Source organism: Eubalaena glacialis, chromosome 1 (genome assembly GCF_028564815.1).
Source record: "Eubalaena glacialis isolate mEubGla1 chromosome 1, mEubGla1.1.hap2.+ XY, whole genome shotgun sequence".
Lineage (NCBI taxonomy): Eukaryota > Metazoa > Chordata > Mammalia > Artiodactyla > Balaenidae > Eubalaena > Eubalaena glacialis.
In genome coordinates this window covers 225,195,008-225,215,173 of record NC_083716.1, presented here as the reverse complement: position 1 = coordinate 225,215,173, position 20,166 = coordinate 225,195,008, and the positions used below count along the sequence as shown (strand labels likewise).

Below are 20,166 nucleotides of genomic sequence, written 5' to 3'. Positions count from 1 at the left end.
TCTACACGGCCAAAGCTCTGGGCTGCTGCTGATCTTGTGACAGCTGCTTCCCTCTCTCTCCTTTCTAATTATGGCCCCGTAGAGGGCAGAACACATGTCTTGTGCCTTGGCTCTTTTCACTGAGTCAGTGCTGGATCAAAATTGCCAAATTGACTGGGAAGATGTTCAGAACCGGACCCCAAGCATCTTCCTCCACGCTGTGCCCAGACTTCTTGCATTTACTCGTAGAAATACACCTTGCAGCTCGGGCCTTGGCCCCTCCAAGAAAATCTTTGAATTGCCAGGAGATGCAGGAAATTCCGATTGAATCTAGTAACTACAAACAAACCTGAAAATAATTCTTCAGCGGATTCTTGCCAAATAATTCTGGCAGGGAACAACCCGGATGGAACTCAGTGAATTAGCAGAAAACACAGTATATACCCCAGAGAGAGGGTCAGATTGAAGTTACTGCATGCCTCTGTTTCACAAAAACTAGAGCCCTGAGCAAAGAGAAATCACAGACAGGATGGAAGAGAAATTTCTCCTTTGAAATAATGGCCCTGGGGCAGTTTCTAAGCCTATCAAGATGTGGAAAGGAAAATAATACCTGCAATAAAGTCAGGCCAAAATGATGTGGTAACAGCTTCAGAGCAATTCAAAAGTTCAGTACCAATAGTTCCTTATGAAAAGGGGTTTCTCTGGCCACAAATGACCACTCAGGCACACTGCTTTGCATAAGCTCTGTCATCTAAACATCTAAACTCAGCAAATTACCCTTAGCCAAACTATCCTGATGGTTTGTTTCATCGAACTCTCAACAGTGAACCATGCAAATACATAGTTCTAATGGTCACATTGCCTAGGCAGATTTAAACACCATTTTACTCTTCTGTTTTCACTTGACTATTTGATCTTTGGGCTAGTTGCTAATATCATCTGTCAACCTGGCACAGTATTGGGGAAAAAAAAACTTTCAGCTAAGATTTTCAACTGTCCAGACGTCTAGGTAAGAGATAGTGGATTCATAACAGTAATCAGGTAAATAGCAAAGATCCTTATCATAGTGGTCTGGTAGAGCTAAGAAAATGTGAACTGCTAACGTAGGAATCACTCCTTCACATTACCAGGAAAGGGCCAAGAAGATAGATCTTCCATCACTGGGGCACCATTTCTGAGACGCCATTTCACTCAGGCAGCACCAGATGTGTTCCTGTCACCTGTTACTGACATAAAAGTCCTCCAGGACAAGGACACACCATGGAATGGAATGTGAACAGTCCTTTAACGTAAAATGTAGAATCATGAGACCTCCTCCTCCTCGTGCAGCCCCATTGCTTTCTTATTAACTCTTCCCTACTTTCATGGTCCTTGACCTGACCTCCGGCAAAAAGTAAGTTTCTTGGTTGCTTCTTGCAATTTAACTTACCCCTTCACTTCCTCTTATTTTTCTTTTTCCTGGATTATGGACAAAGTAGAAGCCAGTGTTTTGAAAAAAACCTGAATAACAGAAGAAGATAGAAAAGGGGAGGAGTGTGGGTGGGATGTCTGATCAAGGTCTTCCCTGGTTGGGAAGGTCACCCCTCCCTCTGGAGCTGCAGTGCTTTTCAGGTGCAAATATGCTTGTGTCCTGGTTTGAAACAATACACTATGTTGGAACTTCTGGAAACACTGTAGCATCACTATGCCATATCTCCTATGTTTACTGGTAATAATAACCGCACTAAGTTCAATCAACTATATATTATTCAAAATACCATAAATCAAATCCACCTTTAAAAGTAGAGCTAGTTCCCAAATGAATCACATTTACTTTTCTTCTGAGTGATTTAAAATTTCCTTTGTCTGGATATTATTTCAATAACAGTAATGAATATATATATATAGCTATACATCAATGCCTGCATCTATAGGTATATAATATATAAGCTCTTCTGCAAATCCCACTAAAATTATTTAATATGACTTACATTCCATATGCATGGATTCAATGTTATTTTAAAGTTAAGCGAATTTGAAATTACAAATTATGTGATCCTGCTTTTATAGAGTCAACCAGTCTAAGATAGATCACAGCATTCCTTTATTTCAGCATCACATGTAAAATGCCAGTATCAGGTCAAACTAAAGATCAAACTTCCTTTCCATCTTGAATTTTTAAAGATATTGTTGGTGAGCTGGAGAAGACAGGGAAGGAGACGTCAAACAGGAGACATTTCTTCTTAAATGTGGAACATGTGGCAATTGTATGGAGAAAAATTTTAAAAGGTACTTAGGAACACACATATACATACACACATGTGATAAGTGAAGTAAGTCAGAAAGAGAAAAACAAGTACAGTATGCTAACACATATATATGGAATCTAAGGAAAAAAAAAAAAAAGGTCATGAAGAACCTAGTGGCAAGATGGGAATAAAGACACAGACCTCCTAGAGAATGGACTTGAGGATATGGGGAGGGGGAAGGGTAAGATGTGACAAAGAGAGAGAGTGGCATGGACATATATACACTACCAAAAGTAAAATAGATAGCTAGTGGGAAGCAACCGCATAGCACAGGGAGATCAACTCTGTGTTTTGTGACCACCTAGAGGGGTGGGATAGGGAGGGCGGGAGGGAGGGAGATGCAAGAGGGAAGAGATATGGGAACATATGTGTATGTATAACTGATTCACTTTGTTATAAAGCAGAAAGCAACACACCATTGTAAAGCAATTATACTCCAATAAAGATGTTAAAAAAAAAAAAAAAGAAAATGAATTTTAAAATACAGTTTGGAAGGGGGGGAAGGGATAAATTAGGAGTTTGGGATTAACATACACATACTACTACACATAAAATAGATAACCAACAAGGACCTACTGTATAGCACAGGGAACTATACTCAGTAGTTTGTAATAACCTATAAGGGGAAAGAATCTGAAAAAGAATATATATATGACTGAATCACTTTGCTGTACACCTGAAACTAACATACTATAAATCAACTATACTTCAATTTAAAAAAATAATAAAATACGATACAGTTTGAAAAAATGATCTTTCCCCCGCTAATGCTCTATGTAGTAACAGTTTCCCCCCAAAATCAAGACTTTTAATTAAACAAGTATTCTTCATATCACATTTTAAACTTTGACAACAAATATTAGTCCACTGATGAAACTTCCTCACTCTGTCCTTCTAATGGAAACACAACATTTTTCCATCTCACAATGGGTCCCCAGAGTTGTTGTCAGCGCTGAGAATGGCTGCCACACCCACTGGGTTTGGGGAGTGGTTTGGAAATGTAGACGGTTTTAGAATAGAATCACGTCTAGGTGGACCTATAAGGAATCTTCACAATCATGTCCCACCTTCTCATTTGATAGGTAAAGAATACAAGGTCACTTACCCAGAGTCACGCAGCCAGTTACTGAAAGAGACGGCACACACCCCAGGGCTCCTGAGCCCTACACCCAAAGCACTGGCCCTGGCCAGAGGACCTCGCAAAATGTCTGAGCTCCACCACCTGCCATCAGGGTTGCTTCCACTAGAGCTCTTAGCTGCTCTGAGCCCCAGTTTCCTATGGGATAAAAATAGTACCAATCCATAGGGCTATTTTAAGAGCTAAATGCCATAACGTAAAGTACTTAGCCCTGAATCTGGCACATTGTAGGTGGTCAATAAATACTGATTGTTATCTTTACATGATAATATGTACTTAGTCTTCAGCTACAGTATTAATAAAATACTGGGAAAAATGAAAGTCAAACAGTATTTTACACCATAATAAAACAGCGTGTTCTTTATCCAATAAAATACTTTAAAAGAGTACTGAAAACACCTATTTTGAAAAGGAACAGCAGAAACACCAACAGGTCTCAAAAATCAAGGTATAAACTTTATCATTCAAAGTGCTGGCATCAAAGGGAGGCCATTTCATTTTTGACACATTAAACAAAAGAATTTTTAAACTTCTTCCTTTATTTTGGCAAGTGTCTGATTGACTTGAGTTTATAACATGTCTTTATTGAGACATGATTCACATGCCATAAAATTCACCCATTTAAAGTGTAGAGTTTAGGGGTTTTTAGAATATTCACAGAGTTGTGCAACCATCACCACAATCTAATTTTAGAACACTTTCATCATCCAAAAAGAAACCCAGTACCCACTAGCAGTGATTCACTTGACTGAGAACCTGTAAATTTTTTGACCAGTTTTTTAATATTTCTGGATCTGAGAGGTTTCACACTTATTCCAACCACATGAGACCACAGCAATTTCCTGACTTGTTTCCTCTCACTGTCCTCTGCTCTTGCTTCACCCTGCACACCTGCACTTTTTCGTTAGCCCTGCCCCTGCTTTCTGTTTTGTCTTTTATCCCATCAAGTGAATTTAAAGGACTGACTCTTCGGTAGGAGAATTTGCAATGCTCACCTTTTCACTGCAATTCCCTTGCTTGTATTCATCCCCAAGTCCAAGTTCATTCAGCCTTGTCAAGGTGTGAGAAAAGGAAAAGCATTCCATCCAAGTGAAACACCACACCCACACAATTATAACTTGGGCAGAAAACACATTTATTGGTCAAAACTTTACAAACCGAGAGCTTTTAAAAAGCACACAGCCACACACCCAATAAAGAAAATATAAAAATTCACCATCTCCTATAAAGAGTTTAACAAGTAATAAACTGTTATGCCCTAGTTTTGAATGATATAAAGGAGGAAGCCTCATAGATAAATTTCTCTGATTTTTACTTAGAGATTTAAATTATTTCTTAAAAACACCATGATGAAAGGTCACTGTGAAGAAATTTCAGTAGCAATCTGTGTTTTATAAATAACAAGAAAGTGAGACAATCGTTTGAACTCACTGCATGTCTTGGAGGAACACAATCAAATAAGGATGGTACAGGAAAAGGAAAAGTCATCACATAAATCTGCATCTCCAACTAGATGTCATCACAATGACAGAAAAAAGGCCAGGGAGAGACCACAGAGATAGAGCCAGAAGGAACCTCGGAGATCATTCACTCCTAACTCTATTAACATAGGAAGCCACTGAGCCCAGGTCACACAGCCAATTAGTGGAAGGCCAGAGGCTAAAGGATGATTTGAACACAGAAGCCTGGGGAGCAGAAAAGAATGGGATAGTTACTTTCTCTGGTTGTCTCAACATGACTGCATCTCCATAAAAGAGGGATTGAAATCCAACCAGCAAGACCTTAAGCTCCAAGTTGGTTTGGAAATGGAATAGGAGAGAATCACGCCAATTCCCGATTCCTTTGGGAATACAAGGAAGGTCAGATTTATCTTTATTCTCAAGAGAGCCTAAGATAATTCTTAACCAGAATCTAAGAGCTATTTAAAAAAAAAAAAAAAGCAGCTGTGACAAGCCAGCTGGAGGAGGCTGAAGCCCAAATGGACTGGGGCTTGGAGATGACTGTGAGGTGACAGCTCTGCTTGCACCCCTGTCTGAGTAGTGGGGTTGCTTTGGCTGCATTAACGATCACAACACAGCTGAGAGGGAAGATGTTTGCAGGCTCTGTCACCCATCCTGGGCCTGAGGCAGCTTGCCCCATCCTGCCGCTCCAACACGTAAGGCTCCAGTGGCTAAGCCTGCTGTTGGAAACTTGGGCTTTGCCCAGGACACATCACCAAAATAGCTCTTGCAAAAAGGAAAAGTCAACAATGCGGTGTACTGATCTCAAGAAAGAAAAATGTTCTTAATACCAGTAAGACAGAGCTTGCTGCAGAGTTGTTAAATTCCTTGCCTTAAGTGTATTTTTAATCGTACTCTACTTCTTTGACGCTTTTGCTTTATAGGAGGATTCCTGGGTTTATTAATCAACAGTCATAGAATAGCAGTACCTCCTGTTCAATCTAGAACATGGGGTCAGTTCCAATGCGTATTAAACCTCACTGGGGTTCAACTGCTTCATCTGCAGAAGGAATAACTGACAGACTATGACGTCCCTTCTAGCTCTAAAACTGGGCTTCCACGGCACCATCCATCAAACTTCCAGGTCAATGCCTCAAGCATTCACGGAGAGATGGCAGAAGTCTGCTCTCTTTGGGCCAGGATCGAAACACACGCAAGGCACAGATTCTGCCACCGAGGAACTCATCACCCCATGGGTTATCTATGGATTGAGATAAAATTTCTTCTTCTCATACAAGATATTAAGGCACTAAGCTGATGGTGTTTGGGAAGGATTAATTAAAATAACTAAAATATTGGGTTGGCCAAAAAGTTCGTTCGGGGTTTCGTAACACTGAAATCTGGAACAAACTTTTTGGTCAACCCAATACAAGGCATTAGAGAAATCCCTTTGTTTTAAGTTTAAAGAACTGCTTCTGTGTTCACCATCCTAGAGAAACAGGAGCAACTACTTGGTTATTTCGACACTGCCTTGTTTTTCTCCTTTAAAAAGATATACAAATTCTACTAGAAGGAACTTTCCCAGCCCCACAAATAGACATTTTATCACCTAGCTTAGAAAAAATACATATATATATGAGAACTAGCAAACTTGGGCTACTGGAAAAAACCAACCAACCGACAGATCCCATCAACATTTTCTCCTGTTTCAGAGGAAAAGAAGACAAAGATAATGCACCACAAACATGTTTTCAGATTTATCACAAATTTGGCAATCTGCACCAGTGAGGTAGTTTGGAAGAGACGCAAAGTTACAGAAGTAAGGGCACTGAATCTAGATTCCACCTCCTGTGCTTCCCTTGACAGAAATGTACCTTCTACTGGAAGTAGGGATTTTACTTTTAACCCTACACAAATAATAAAGGCTCACTCATCACCCCTGATTTATACAGACTTTGACTGTTTTCACAGTCATGGTGAAGGGTTTGCATAAATCACGCAGCATCCCTTGCCCTGGTTCCCCTTGAGACAGAGCAAAACTGGCTGGCTTTCATAAGCACCAAAGCTGCAAACTTCAATGTGAACGTCATAGACCTAGCTGGGTGGGGACAATTTCAATACTTCTAGCTGCAAGACAAAGGAAATGACTCAGCCTGCACCTGGTGTGCAAAGGAAACAGGAGAAAGAAATGTCCAAATCAAATAGCATAAATGCACATTTTCTTAAGGCAATATGCCCAGTTTCTCTTCCGGTGTTCTGGGGTTATTTTTGTTGTTGTTGTTGTTCTTGTTATTTTGTTTTGCTGTTTAAATTTTACATGCAATTATATATTAGATGAGAAGCTTTAAAGTTGAGGAGATCTCCATCCAACCATACTAGTGAATACAATATATGGCTCACGTTTGTGTTGTAGCAAAAATTCCTATCAAAATATTCATTTGCGGGCTTCCCTGGTGGCGCAGTGGTTAAGAATCCGCCTGCCAATGCAGGGAACACGGGTTCGAGCCCTGGCCCGGGAAGATCCCACATGCCGCGGAGCAACTAAGCCCGGGAGCCAAGACTACTGAGCCTGCGCTCTAGCGCCCGCGAGCCACAACTACTGAGCCCACGCACCTAGAGCTCGTGCGCCGCAACAAGAGAAGCCACTGCAATGAGAAGCCCGCGCACCGCAACAAAGAGTAGCCCCCGCTCACCGCAACTAGAGAAAGCCTGCGCAGCAGCAAGGACACAACACAGCCAAAAATAAATAAATAAATAAATTTATTTTTAAAATATATATATATTCATTTGCAGTCTGTAGGACTGTATGGAACTTACAACTATGCTTTGAGTTTATGAAAGGACTTCTGGCTTTGCTGGATTAAGACTCTGGAGATCAACTCCCTAATACGTACCTAAAAATAAGATTTTATGTATGCCAAAATTAAAGTTGCTGATGTCTAGATTTTTTAAATGGCATAATTCTAAATAAATTCATCAGAGCAGAACTTTTCCTATTTTTCAGGGCCTCTGCTTTCCACACATGGGCTTTAACTGCTTACTAGACAATCCAGTGGAGGTTGGTGGTCATCTTGGCCCCCTCACTACTGAGTGTGAGATTAAAATTCATACCCTGTGAGTTCGCAAAAGACTGTGTCATGAGATTTTCATAAACTTCTCCAAAGGAATGAAGTTCATGGATTTTATAATACTTAAAGGCCTTTAGTTGTTGTGGTTACTTGGGCCTCACAGCTCTGCTCAGAAAGACTTACCCCTGACCAGCTAGGGCATAGTTTTATGTAAATGGTGCTCCTTTTCCATTTGTTTGGTATTGAGTAATACCAAAAAGGATTTATCGTCAAATTATCCACATCTATTAAAATAAGATGTGTCCTGGGAATTCCCTGGAGGTCCAGCGGTTAGGACTTGGCGCTTTCACTGCCAGAGGCCAGGTTCAATCCCTGGTCGGGGAGCTAAGATCCCACAAGCCACAGGGAGAGGCCAGAAAAAAAAAAGAGAGAGAGAGAATAAAATAGGATGTGCCCTATTCCTTGCTTTGACAAAAAAACTGATCTAATTTTAAGGCCTTGGGTCAGTGGCCTCCTGGACTGCTCAACCATATGAAGCCAAAGGGATGCTGGCCTAAAAGTCTTCTATAGAACAATTGAGAAGGTTCCCTTTTTTGTGTGTGAAATGCTTTTCTACTCACGGCATTACCCAGCATGATTGTGTTTTGCTGTTGCTACACCCAATCCAGGCTCTAGCCCAGGGCCTGATGTTTTAAAAATTTGGGGTTTTAACACGTATTAACAATAAGTTAGAACAACTCAATAAAGTTGCCCCCAAATACTGAGCATGGAGGACATATAGAAAGACATGTGGCAGTGGAGATCACCTGGAAACTAGATATTCTTCTTACTTATTGGATAATTACTTAATGCTTAGTGACTAATTCTCAGAAACCTCCTCAACTTGCTCCTTACAAACCAGCCAGTAATACTGTCAATTACTGGCACGGGACAATCAGACATAAATTATCTCCTTCGGAAAGTACGTCTTTTCTTAGAATAGGTTTCATGCTATGGTACGACTTTAAAAAATTCTTTACCTATGGCAAGGTTTGTGTGTTCACCTAGAGATACACCCATTCAACAAGTACTTATTTCATGCACCCATTCAACAAGTACTTATTTCATGCACCCATTCAACAAGCACTTATTTCATGCACCCATTCAACAAGTACTTATTTCATGCACCCACTCAACAAGTACTTATTTCGTGCCTACTATGTATCATGAGCTGACCCAGGCGCTAAGGAGACATCCACGAACAGGAAGGACAATGACCCCGCTCTCTCGGACCTGACATTCTGGTTTAGGGAGAATCATATAACCCGAGTCAACGGTGAACTGGTCCCATCTCACCAGAGAGGGCGCTGTCTCTCAGAGCTCATCTTACTCGAAGAGGCCATATTGGAAGACAATTAAAACCCCTCCTTTTACTGTGAAAACCTTTTGGAATTTCAATGTCTTAAAACCCGTCCAAAGCATGTCTTCCAAAAGACCTCCTTACCTGTAGCAAATGAACATATTTCTAAGCAAATGGCAACAATGAATATTTCTAAGCATAATTAGAAAAGAGAAGACATGCTCTCATCCACATGGGTTTCCACATGGTAGATTCATCCTGTTTCCAAAATGGCATTAAAATTCTGCAATATTGTATAAAAAGGCGTTGGTTGATATGACCTAAAGGATCAAATTATCTAAGTCTTAAAAGTAACATTATTCACTAATAAATGGTCTGTTCAAGCAGAAAAAAAAATGATGTCCTCCAGTTCTACGTGGCAAATTATTTTACACACTGTCTTGTAAATGTTCCAGCTGTGCTGAACAACAGCTGTCACATTCAGTGAAAACGCCACATTAAGTTATTGTAATATTTAGTAAAGGGGTCTAATTATTTTTTTTGAAGCTGTCATTTTTTTTAAGCACATGAATAATTTTTGGGTTTTTTTTGGCTGCGTTGGGTCTTCATTGCTGCCCACAGGCTTTCTCTAGTTGTGGCGAGCAGGGGCTACTCTTTGCTGTGGTGCGTGGGCTTCTCATTGCAGTGGCTTCTCTTGTTGCGGAGCATGGGCTCTAGGCGCGCAGGCTTTAGTAGTTGTGGCTCGCGGGCTCAATAGTTGTGGCTCGTGGGCTCTAGAGCACAGGCTCAGTAGTTGTGGCGCACGGGTTTAGTTGCTCTGCGGCATGGGGGATCTTCCCAGACCAGGGCTGGTACTCGAGTCCCCTGCATTGACAGGTGGATCCCTAACCAATGCGCCACCAGGGAAGTCCCGCACGTGAATAATTCTAAACCTTTTCTTAACTTGTAAAATAATTTTTACCTTCCTAAATGAGGAAGACGATTAAAAGGCTGATAATCATCTCCAACCTTACCCTATAGTCACCCACTGGATTTTTAGTTACCATAGATAAACATCAACTTCTGTCACCATACATAATACTTCTCAGTTGCAAATTTGATTCCTTCATCAAAGAAAAAATTTAATTTATTTAAAATATTTGTTTTTTCAATGGGATATTCTCTCGCCCTCTTGCATGCCTTCTAAGAGGACAGTTATCTAAAAATGAGAGTTTCATTTTCTGGAATACCGTACTTCCCTTTGTGCTCCTCAAATAATTTCCTTAGCTCCTCCATATAGGTCTGATGCAACTCCTCAACCTGCTCTGGGGTTGGGTGCAGGGTCTGATGAACAGGGATTGGACGGCCAACTGCAGAAACAGAGAATACATCATACGTAAGAAATCAAAACCACTCCACCACAAACTACCACCTCTAATGGACAGCCCTAGAAAGATCTCCCAATCAGAATCTGTCAGGCCTGCCAGCTCCCATCCCTTTTTCATTTTACTGGCTGCCTGCCGTGGTCACACCATCTCTTTTGGTAGCAAATAAAGAGCCTTCCTTCTCAGCAGACGCTGGATTGTCAGGACGCTTGTGGTTTTGACTTTGAGTCAAATGAACTACTGTGCTGGCTGCAGCTGGGAGATAAGAGGACATCGCTGTGTGTGCACGTCAGCAGCTTGCTCCTCTGGTACAGCTGACAGCCAGACCACAGTGCTCTATTATCACTGTCTGGGAAATCTTAACTCAGGAGGCAACAGTCCCCTATTCTGGCTCTGTTTAATGTCATCCTAAAAAAATGGAAAGAATATATATCTTCACTGCTAAGTATCTGTGCTAGAAAACATAATCACAAGGATTCCACTGTTCGTAGTGGTGGAAAACAAAACCAGCCAAAAGTCTTAATAGAAAAAAACATTAAATAAACCACAGACCATTCTTTCAGTGGAATCCTAGGCAGCAATTTTTTTAAAAACTAAATAATATTTTTGTAACTGTGTATGGTGACTTATTGTGGTGATCATTTTATAATATATACAAATATCAAATCAACACTTGAAGCTGTTATATGCAATTATATCTCAATTTAAAAAATGAAATATATATGTGTGTACACACACAGAGATGTCTAAAATGTTGTAGGTGGGGAAAAGTTGTAAAATAACATAGTATGATCCTATTTATTAAAAATTTCTATATCTAGGTGCATTATAAGCTTTTAGTGCACTAAGAAAATCTACAAGGTACCCTGACAGCCCTTACCTGGAGGGAGGGAGGTAGAGCTGGGGGAATTTACATTTTATCTGTATTGTATGAATTTTCTACAATGAGAAGGCATTGGTGTTATCTGTATAATTAAAAATGAACTAATTAATTTTTTTAAAACCTAGCAATTTCTACATGTATTTTAAGGCATTTATATAATAAATAACTTTTATCTCACTTGTGTCAGATTTCGAGAAACTAGATATACGTGGCTCCGCCTCCTGCTGTCCTCAGTCTTCTCTGCTACTCATTGCGCCCTCTGCTGGCCTGATGCTGCTACTGATGCCAAGAGTTGAAAATGTACAGGATGTTCAAGGAACTGCAAACTGCTTACTACCTTTGATTAGCTTGGGCATGAGGTCAAATGGGGCTGTAGGTAACAGAATGGCACTCGCAGGGCTTCCTTTGCCCACCCGGAGTCTCCCCATGCTACATCCAAGGTTCGATCCATGTTAGTAACAAAAGATGATTAGTTAAGAAGAAACCAGAGAAAGAAGGAAGTGATAAATAACAGTAGAAGGAAGTGTGACAATAGTATGGGAGGTAAGGGAGCACAGAGAATGGAATGTATACACACAAACACACACACATATATTATAATATATACTAAGAAGATATCTATCTATATTTATATACAATGTTACACATAATCTATATATCCTATGTATAGATATATAATCTCCTTATCACAACATTAGTATTCTCAAATTGCTAAGTTTTTAACCATATATAGCCTCAAGAAGCTCCTATACAGTTTTCCTTGAAAACTTGGATGTCAAACATACATAGTAGACATCAGTCCTTTGTAATTTAACATAACTATCTGTCAGTGTGGTTGAATTTTTTTTTTTTTTTTTTTTTTGCCACATAGCTTGCAGGATCTCAGTTCCCCGACCAGGGATTGAACCCAGGCCCAAGGCAGTGAAAGCGCTGAGTCCTAACCACAGAATGGCCAGGGAACTCCCATGTCAGTTGTGGTTGAAATACAGACTAGGAGAGGCTGAGATGATGGGGTGGAATTGGGGGCTGGTGTTGCACAAGAAGCACCAGGCTAGACCAGATCCAGTGCTAGCTCACCAGCAGGTACACCGAGCTAGTAAGTAACTTCTTCTCTGGCCTTAATTTTCACATGTATGGAATAAAAGAGTAGGCGACCTTGAAGCTTCCATCCAGCTCTGATCTTTGCTGTTGTCTGCGGAAAGAAACTGAGAAATTTACGTGCTCATTGAGAAATCTACCTGCAAATCTACTAGCAAATTTGTGGTGTTATAGAAATAGTTTCTGTTTTCTTAGTGAAATTATCCCAAGGAGAGAGGTTAAGTGCAACTATTCTGGGTGGAAGGGGGGATTTATAAAGAGATACAGTGGTCTAAGAAGATGAAGAGTGTTGTTCCCAGCTTACTTCAATTAGGGCTTGTGAATCCTGAATTGAGTCTTATTTCCTGAGATATCCTACAGTTAATTCCAATCCTGTTCTTTTCCTATTAATGGTTTTATTATATTTCAGATAGTTCTTCCAGAGAGCTCAAACACGCTCATATATATTGAATTTATTGTCATTAGATTTTTCCCTTTAAACTGTGAGACAAACACAGTCATACTTGTCTTTCTCTTATTTACCCACAGAGAAACTGAGATGCTGAAAGTTTCTAAACTATACATATACATACACAAAAACAAACAAACAAAAACCAAAGGAAATGAAGATTTAAACCCAGCACTTCTGCCCCTCATTACTAAACTAACCCAAAATTGGATTAGAGAGTAAGAACCTTTCTCAATTACTTTTTAGGGATACAGACAGAGGTAACAAAACAAAAACTTGCAAATCTGAGAAGGGTCCCCAGAGCCCTAGAAGACCAGAGTTCCCTCTCTCCACAAAAAGGAGATTTTTACTATCAAGGAGAAGAAAGCTGTTTTCCACATAAGACTGGGTTAGTTGCAGACTGCTGCCTGACTCCCTTTTTATATAACACAAAGGAAAAACCAGCTGCATCAGGCTGCTCTGGAGGTAGAACTCCTTGCCCTGGAAAAATCGGCTAACATCTACTTATGGCAGAGTCAGGAATCTTAGCTCTTGTTTATGTTTCGGTGCTTTTTATAGCTGGCATGCTCCTTTGTTCCCTTTTCAATTCCATCCAACAATTCAGGATTAGTTATGTCTTTATTGCCTTACACAGCAGTCTTGCTCTAATTTCTGTGATGCTGTGTTGTATTTACCTAGATGAAGAATAAGCAGCTTCACAAGCTATTGTATTTGCAGCTGGAGAAGAGCTTGGAGATGGGAGTTATTTTCTTCTCATTGAGGCAAAGAGTAGATCTTTCACAATAAGGAGTCTTTGTTCTATTTCTCTGTAATTGTGAAAATTCTGCATAGTTTTCTCTCTCTAATGGTCTGACATAGGAATTACTCTTTCTTTAGATGCTACGTAGCCATACACAAGAGAGAGACCAGGCAGAGAGCTGGGCAGAGTGGGACTGGGAAGAGTCAAAACCTGGGTTCAAGTAAACCTCTGGCTTACGATGCAGTCTCAGAAGACGCCCAATGTAAGTATGTGTGTATATAAGTGTGTATACGTATGCACACACACACACTCATGAACATTAACTGAGCACTTAATACATTGTACTGGGTACCATACTAATTCGTTTATTATTACCTCCTTTAATCCCTACTTTACAATTAAAATTTAAATTAGGTTCCCCTTCCTTCCTTTCTATTTCAGAATATCCATTAGCCTGCTTTTTTTCCCATTAGGATAGAATAATGACTTGAAACAAAATGGACTACTTTTGTCCTCAAGTGGTTCCAAACCAGTTTTATTTAAATAAGGTACATTCCCTTCCTTAACTTTTTTATCAAAAAAAAAAAAAATTCAAACCTATAGAAAAAAATAATACAATAAGCACTTGCATGCTCTTCCTCTAGACTCACCAGTTTTAAACATTTTGTGCACACACACACACAATATGTATATGGATATACACATGTATTATTATTTTTACTTTTGTAGAACCATTTGAGAGTAAGTTGTAGACATCATTGATTCGATCATGTTATCAGCCTTAAAACTGCTCATGCTATAAAGACAAAAGTTGACAACCTATTCCAGCTTAAAGTAGGCTAAAGAAAGTGAAAATTAAATGCAATGTATGATCCTGCTATGGGAAAAGAAACTGCCCCCCACCAAAACCCATAGCTAAAAAGAATGTTATTGTGGCAACTGATGAAATTTGAGTATGGCATGTACACTAGTTAATAGCATTTAATCGATGTTCTATTTCCTGAATTTACTGACATTATAAAAGAGAATAATCTCGTTCTTAAGAGATAGACATAAAAGTAATTAGGAACAAATGGTCATGTTGTTTGCACTTAAACAGTTCAGCAATAACAATAGTAAAAGGTGTATTTGTGATACCATTAGAGAGAGAGAAAAACCGTAGCAAAGAATGTTAACCGGTGAGTCTAGGAGAAAGGCACACAGGAGTTCGTTTTACTACTCATGAGACTTTTCTGAACATTTGAAATTTTTCAACATGACATTTTAAAACTTAAATCCAACACATACTAGGACACATGAAATTTCCTCTTTTAAATAGCAAGTTTCCCTTGTATTTTACTTTCTTACCCAAACAACTTTCTGTCATACCACCTGTACTGGCTCTATGACTTGAACTTAATAGTAAATTGATCTTAAAAAATTTTAATATGTACTTGTTCTATTTCTGAAAACTTAACAATTATAATCAGACAGGCCTAACTAAAGACTAGACTTTAAGAACAGTGTGTAAAGAGTCACAGTTCCTTGCAAGAATGTTGCTTTTTTTTGTTTGTTTCTGCATCACAGACCTCCAGGAGGGCAGGGATTTTGCCTTATTTGTTCTCTGCTATATTCTCAGTGCCCACAGGGTAGGAGCTCAAGACACATTTGTGAATCAACAAATTAGTCTTTAGTTAGTTCCTTGCAACAGTCTTGCAAGGAACTGCGACTCTTTACACACTGTTCTTAAGTCTAAACTCATTTCCTTTTTCTCTCCCAGTTGTCATGATGGATGTGACATTGAAATCAGTTTCTCTCCATTATTATGTAATAAAATATAATCTATGTGAACATTTTATTGTACTTGGATAAACTGATAATAACCCGGATAAAATATATAAATGACATACTATTTGTGACACATAAAGAAAATATATGGTAGCTTCTTTATAAATTATGTCCATTGAGAATGACCCTCAGGAAAGAGGAAAGAAGGTTTTGATGGAGGATGGAGAGAAACCTGATGGTTTAGCAAAGTCTGGTGTAAGGAATATGCAGAGACTGATGATGGCACCTTAGAATTAGCCAGAGCACATTTTTAAAGGGATTTTAACTAATAGGACATTAACAGACAAAACCGTTACAGTCCTAGTGAATCTTAGTGAATCTTGCTCACACTACAATGAATGCTCTAGGGACTTCCCTGGTGGCGCAGTGGTTAAGAATCTGCCTGCCAAGGCAGGGGACACGGGTTTGATCCCTGGTCCGGGAAGATCCCACGTGCCGCGGAGCAACTAAGCCCATGCACCACAACTACTGAAGCCCATGCACCACAACTACTGAAGCCCATGCGCCTAGAGCCCGTGCTCTGCAACAAGAGAAGCCACCGCAATGAGAAGCCCGCGCACCGCAATGAAGAGTAGCTCCCGCTCGCCGCAACTAGAGAAAGCCCACGCGCAGCAACAGAGACCCAACGCACCCAAAAATAAATAAATAAAATAAATAAATCTATTTTTAAAAAAATGAATGCTCTGATTGAAGTTGCTGATGAAGTGGGGTCTGAGCGATATGGGGAAAAACTATTTACAGGATGGAGAATCAGAGCATCTCTGGACACCTGGGAGTGAGAGGATTATAGATGCAGTAACGATTTAGGGTGAATTCAGCTAATATTTAATGAGTTCTTGTGATGCAAGGTAGAGTTAACAAACTCTTAATTAAGTAGAAGGGGGAGCAGAAGGGCCCCAAAATAACTTGCCACTCTGGACGCTGCCTGAATTCTGCTTGGGGTGTGTCAGGGAGTCAGCAGAGAAACAGCTCTGGGTTTGAAGTGCACTGATTTAAAATAGAAATGAGCATAGCAACTTAGATCATGGTTTCAATACCATGTTGTGTTTTATTCTCTGGCGCACATGAATGATACATAGCTTTTGCTTTTGTTTATGGAACTGTAAATAACTTATCCCTAACTTGTGTTTCTCCAAGTAAATAAAAGTCTATAAATACACATTGTCTGAGGGTCCGGTTCACACAAACCAGGCTGCCCTCAGTCATCTGACTCCCACCTGACCACCCTAAGAGCACGCAGCTGAGTCTTTATGAAACATGCATATTCTTAGCTTGGTTTTTAAAAGGCTTCCCATAATAGCAGGATTCTGAGGATGCTAGAGACTAGAATTGGTGTTTCTGATGTAATCGTTCGGGGGGTAAGTGGAAGGATGTACTGAAGCAATTTTCTTTTGTTCTGAGTCTTTAAGAGATGCACGCTTGACAGGCATTAAGTAAAAACCAGAGCTATAAACACGGAAGGACCTAGAGATGATCATACTAAGTGAGGTAAGCCAGACAGAGACAGACAAATACCATATGATATCGCTTATATGTGGAATCTAAAAAAAAAAAAGATACAAATGAACTTATTTACAAAACAGAAATAGACCCACAGACTTATGGTTACCAAAGGGCAAAGGACAGGGGGAGGGATAAATTAGGAGCTTGGGGTTAATGTGGTCATCATCCTCCTCCCCCATTTTAATCCCCCCACACGTGCCATTTTTAAAGATAAAATCAGTCTATACTAGAATACATGTATCTAGTTGGGGAAAAAATGCTTTTGCCGTATGAACTGATGCCTATGTGAACTGAACATGATGAAGACATCTATTACACAGAAATGTCCACATATTAATAGACTCTGATGTAACGTGTTCAAAGAACTGCTATGTTGTAATCTGCTAGTACAGAGAAATAGATTCATCATAGAGTATTAGAAATTCTATTTCTAAAATTGAATTCTATTTGTAGTTCAATAGCAATATTTTTAAAATAACTGATTCCCATTCAAATGGAAAACAGTCATTTCATAAATAAAAGGCAGACCGTAAATGAAGCTCAAATAACACCTATAGGATTATTATTTTAGGAAGTTCTTACTCAAAGCTATTTCAGTAACAATAAACATAGCTCAAAGTAAGGTAATCCTTTTTACTCAGTTTAACAAGCCTCGAGTCTTTGATGTACATACCAACAGTGTGGATGGGTTTCCTATAGGGCATTAGGCCAAAATTGTATTGAAAAATTCCTCTGGCGTGGAACAGTGGCAAAGCAAATCCCATGATCTTCTGTAGTTTCTCCTGCACAGTTCGAAGCCATGAGCCTTCAGGGTTGCTAACTTGTTTAAATAGTTCATTTTCACCAAAAGAAAACACTGGCACCAAATAAGCACTGCAAATAACAAGGAGGAAGAATAAGCACTTTCAATGAAAAGGATTTAAATATTTCATTTAGCCCAGCTGACTTTTACAACAGATTCCTAACAATTCTTTAATGTTCCCAAGCCTCCCTATAGCGCTAAGTTCATATTCCATACATTGAAACTGACTTATACCTGAGGTCCTTTGGGGAGGTACCTCAGCAGTCTTAGTGATTTGTGGAATTTTATGCTATAGAAAATTAAGGTTCCAGGAAGCTTCTTTGTCATCTGCGGTTTTGGCCATGGTTCATTTGTTCATTTGGCTGGGAATTTATACTGTGCATATAAAATTTTGTGTTTTTTTGTTTTCCTCTTATAGACAAGTTGAATGGCTGGATGCCATGACATTGAGTTACCTTAGTGGGAAGGTTGTATTTCATTCCCCATAAACATCCACATCTGCTTTCATTAGGAAGCCGATTAGGAGCTCCGTCTTTAAGGGCCAGAAAAATTACTTTACTTCTTTGTGTTCATTTAATAATGTGTTAACTTCCCTGACCCAGTTGCCTGAAATGAAAAGCCACTTACCCATGGGTCAAAGCAATTTTCACAAATCCCTTCCGCTGGCGGATGAACAGAGTGAACTTTCCAGGATGGGCATCCAGTGATTCCTCTGCACCCCCAAGTACAATGACTGAGATGTTTCCACCTCCTTCCTTGCTTAGCACGTGAGACACACTTCTCCTGGAAACTGAGACTGGCCCTTAGTGAATAAAACAAAAGGCGTTAACTAATTGCCCTTTTACACTCTTATCATAATAGTCTATGGCACCAGCAAATATTTCACAGAATTTCCTAGACTGCTTACATTTGGAGCAGTTTGCAGGTTTATAATTTTTTCATAGCCAAATCTTTGGTAATAGGTTCCATTAATAAGATCTAACATTCTGGCAGGTGACAGGGTTAGGTATTTAAAATGTCACTTGCTTATTACTAGGTCTATCACTTGTTCAGGTAGGTTGTGTACTGCTCCTTTCTACAGATTCCACTCATATTGCATTATAAGTAAAAGGTGCCCCCTGGAGCTGTTCAGTGCACAAATCTGCATAGCTGTATGTGGTAGTCTTCATCATTATCCTGGCAGATCCTTGCTCAGAACCAAACAGTATAACCTCCAAGAAGTTGCCCTGGATCTTTTGAACACACAATGGTCTGTTTTCAGGTATTCTTTATGGATTCTTATTTCTCAGACATGGATTTATAATGTAAATGGTTTCAAAAATTCAGACACCTGACAAATAACCTACAACAATTGCTAAATCTGTGCGTGATCCCCAAATGCCTAGTTTGACTTCGGTAAATTGTTTATTTAAGACATAAGTTACATAATTGTTCAGTCTTTATATCAGCCTTTCCCATGTAAAAGTAACTTTAAAGACTCCTTTTCAGATTTTAAATGGACTACGTACTCTTGGAGGAAAATACTATGAACTCTTGGAGGAAAAGAATAACAATGAAAACACAAACAACTTGTGACCCATATTTCAGAGACAACCACTTTTTAATGTCTTATTGTTTCCTTCCATTCTTGATTTTATCCGTTTTCTTTTTTTTAGTCATAAAAGAATGTGGGGGGCTTCCCTGGTGGCGCAGTGGTTGAGAATCCGCCTGCCAATGCAGGCGACACGGGTTCGAGCCCTGGTCTGGGAAGATCCCACATGCCACGGAGCAACTGGGCCCGTGAGCCACAACTACTGAGCCTGCGCGTCCGGAGCCTGTGCTCCGCAACAAGAGAGGCCGCGACAGTGAGAGGCCCACGCACCGCGATGAAGAGTGGCCCCCGCTCGCCGCAACTAGAGAAAGCCCTCGCACAGAAACGAAGACCCAACACAGCCAAAAAGAAAGAAAGAAGCTTTCATTTAAAAAAAAAAAAAAAAAGAATAAGAATGTGGGGCTTCCCTGGTGGCGCAGTGGTTAAGAATCCGCCTGCCAATGCAGGGGACAGAGGTTCGAGCCCTGGTCCAGGAAAATCCCACATGCCATGGAGCAACTAAGCCTGTGCGCCACAACTACTGAGCCTGTGCTTTAGAGTCCACGTGCCACAACTACTGAGCCTGCATGCCACAACTACTGGAGCCCGTGCTCCGTACAAGAGAAGCCACCGCAATGAGAAGCCCGCGCACCGCAACGAAGAGTAGCCCCCGCTCGCCGC

The 20,166-nt window shown here is 40.0% G+C and overlaps 1 protein-coding gene across 1 annotated transcript in view; it reads right to left on the bottom strand.

Annotated features, from left to right (window-relative positions):
- Positions 1–10,346: 10,346 nt before the first annotated feature.
- MOGAT1 (monoacylglycerol O-acyltransferase 1) overlaps positions 10,347–20,166 on the bottom strand; it is a 28,339-nt gene continuing 18,519 nt past the window's right edge. Inside the window, exons 4-6 of the mRNA XM_061205356.1 lie at positions 18,543–18,717; positions 17,787–17,986; positions 10,347–10,600 (exon numbers count right to left, since the gene is read on the bottom strand). Of these exons, the coding sequence (XP_061061339.1) occupies positions 10,446–10,600; positions 17,787–17,986; positions 18,543–18,717 (530 nt within the window). The 3' untranslated portion in view covers positions 10,347–10,445. The remainder of the gene's footprint in view (positions 10,601–17,786; positions 17,987–18,542; positions 18,718–20,166) is intronic.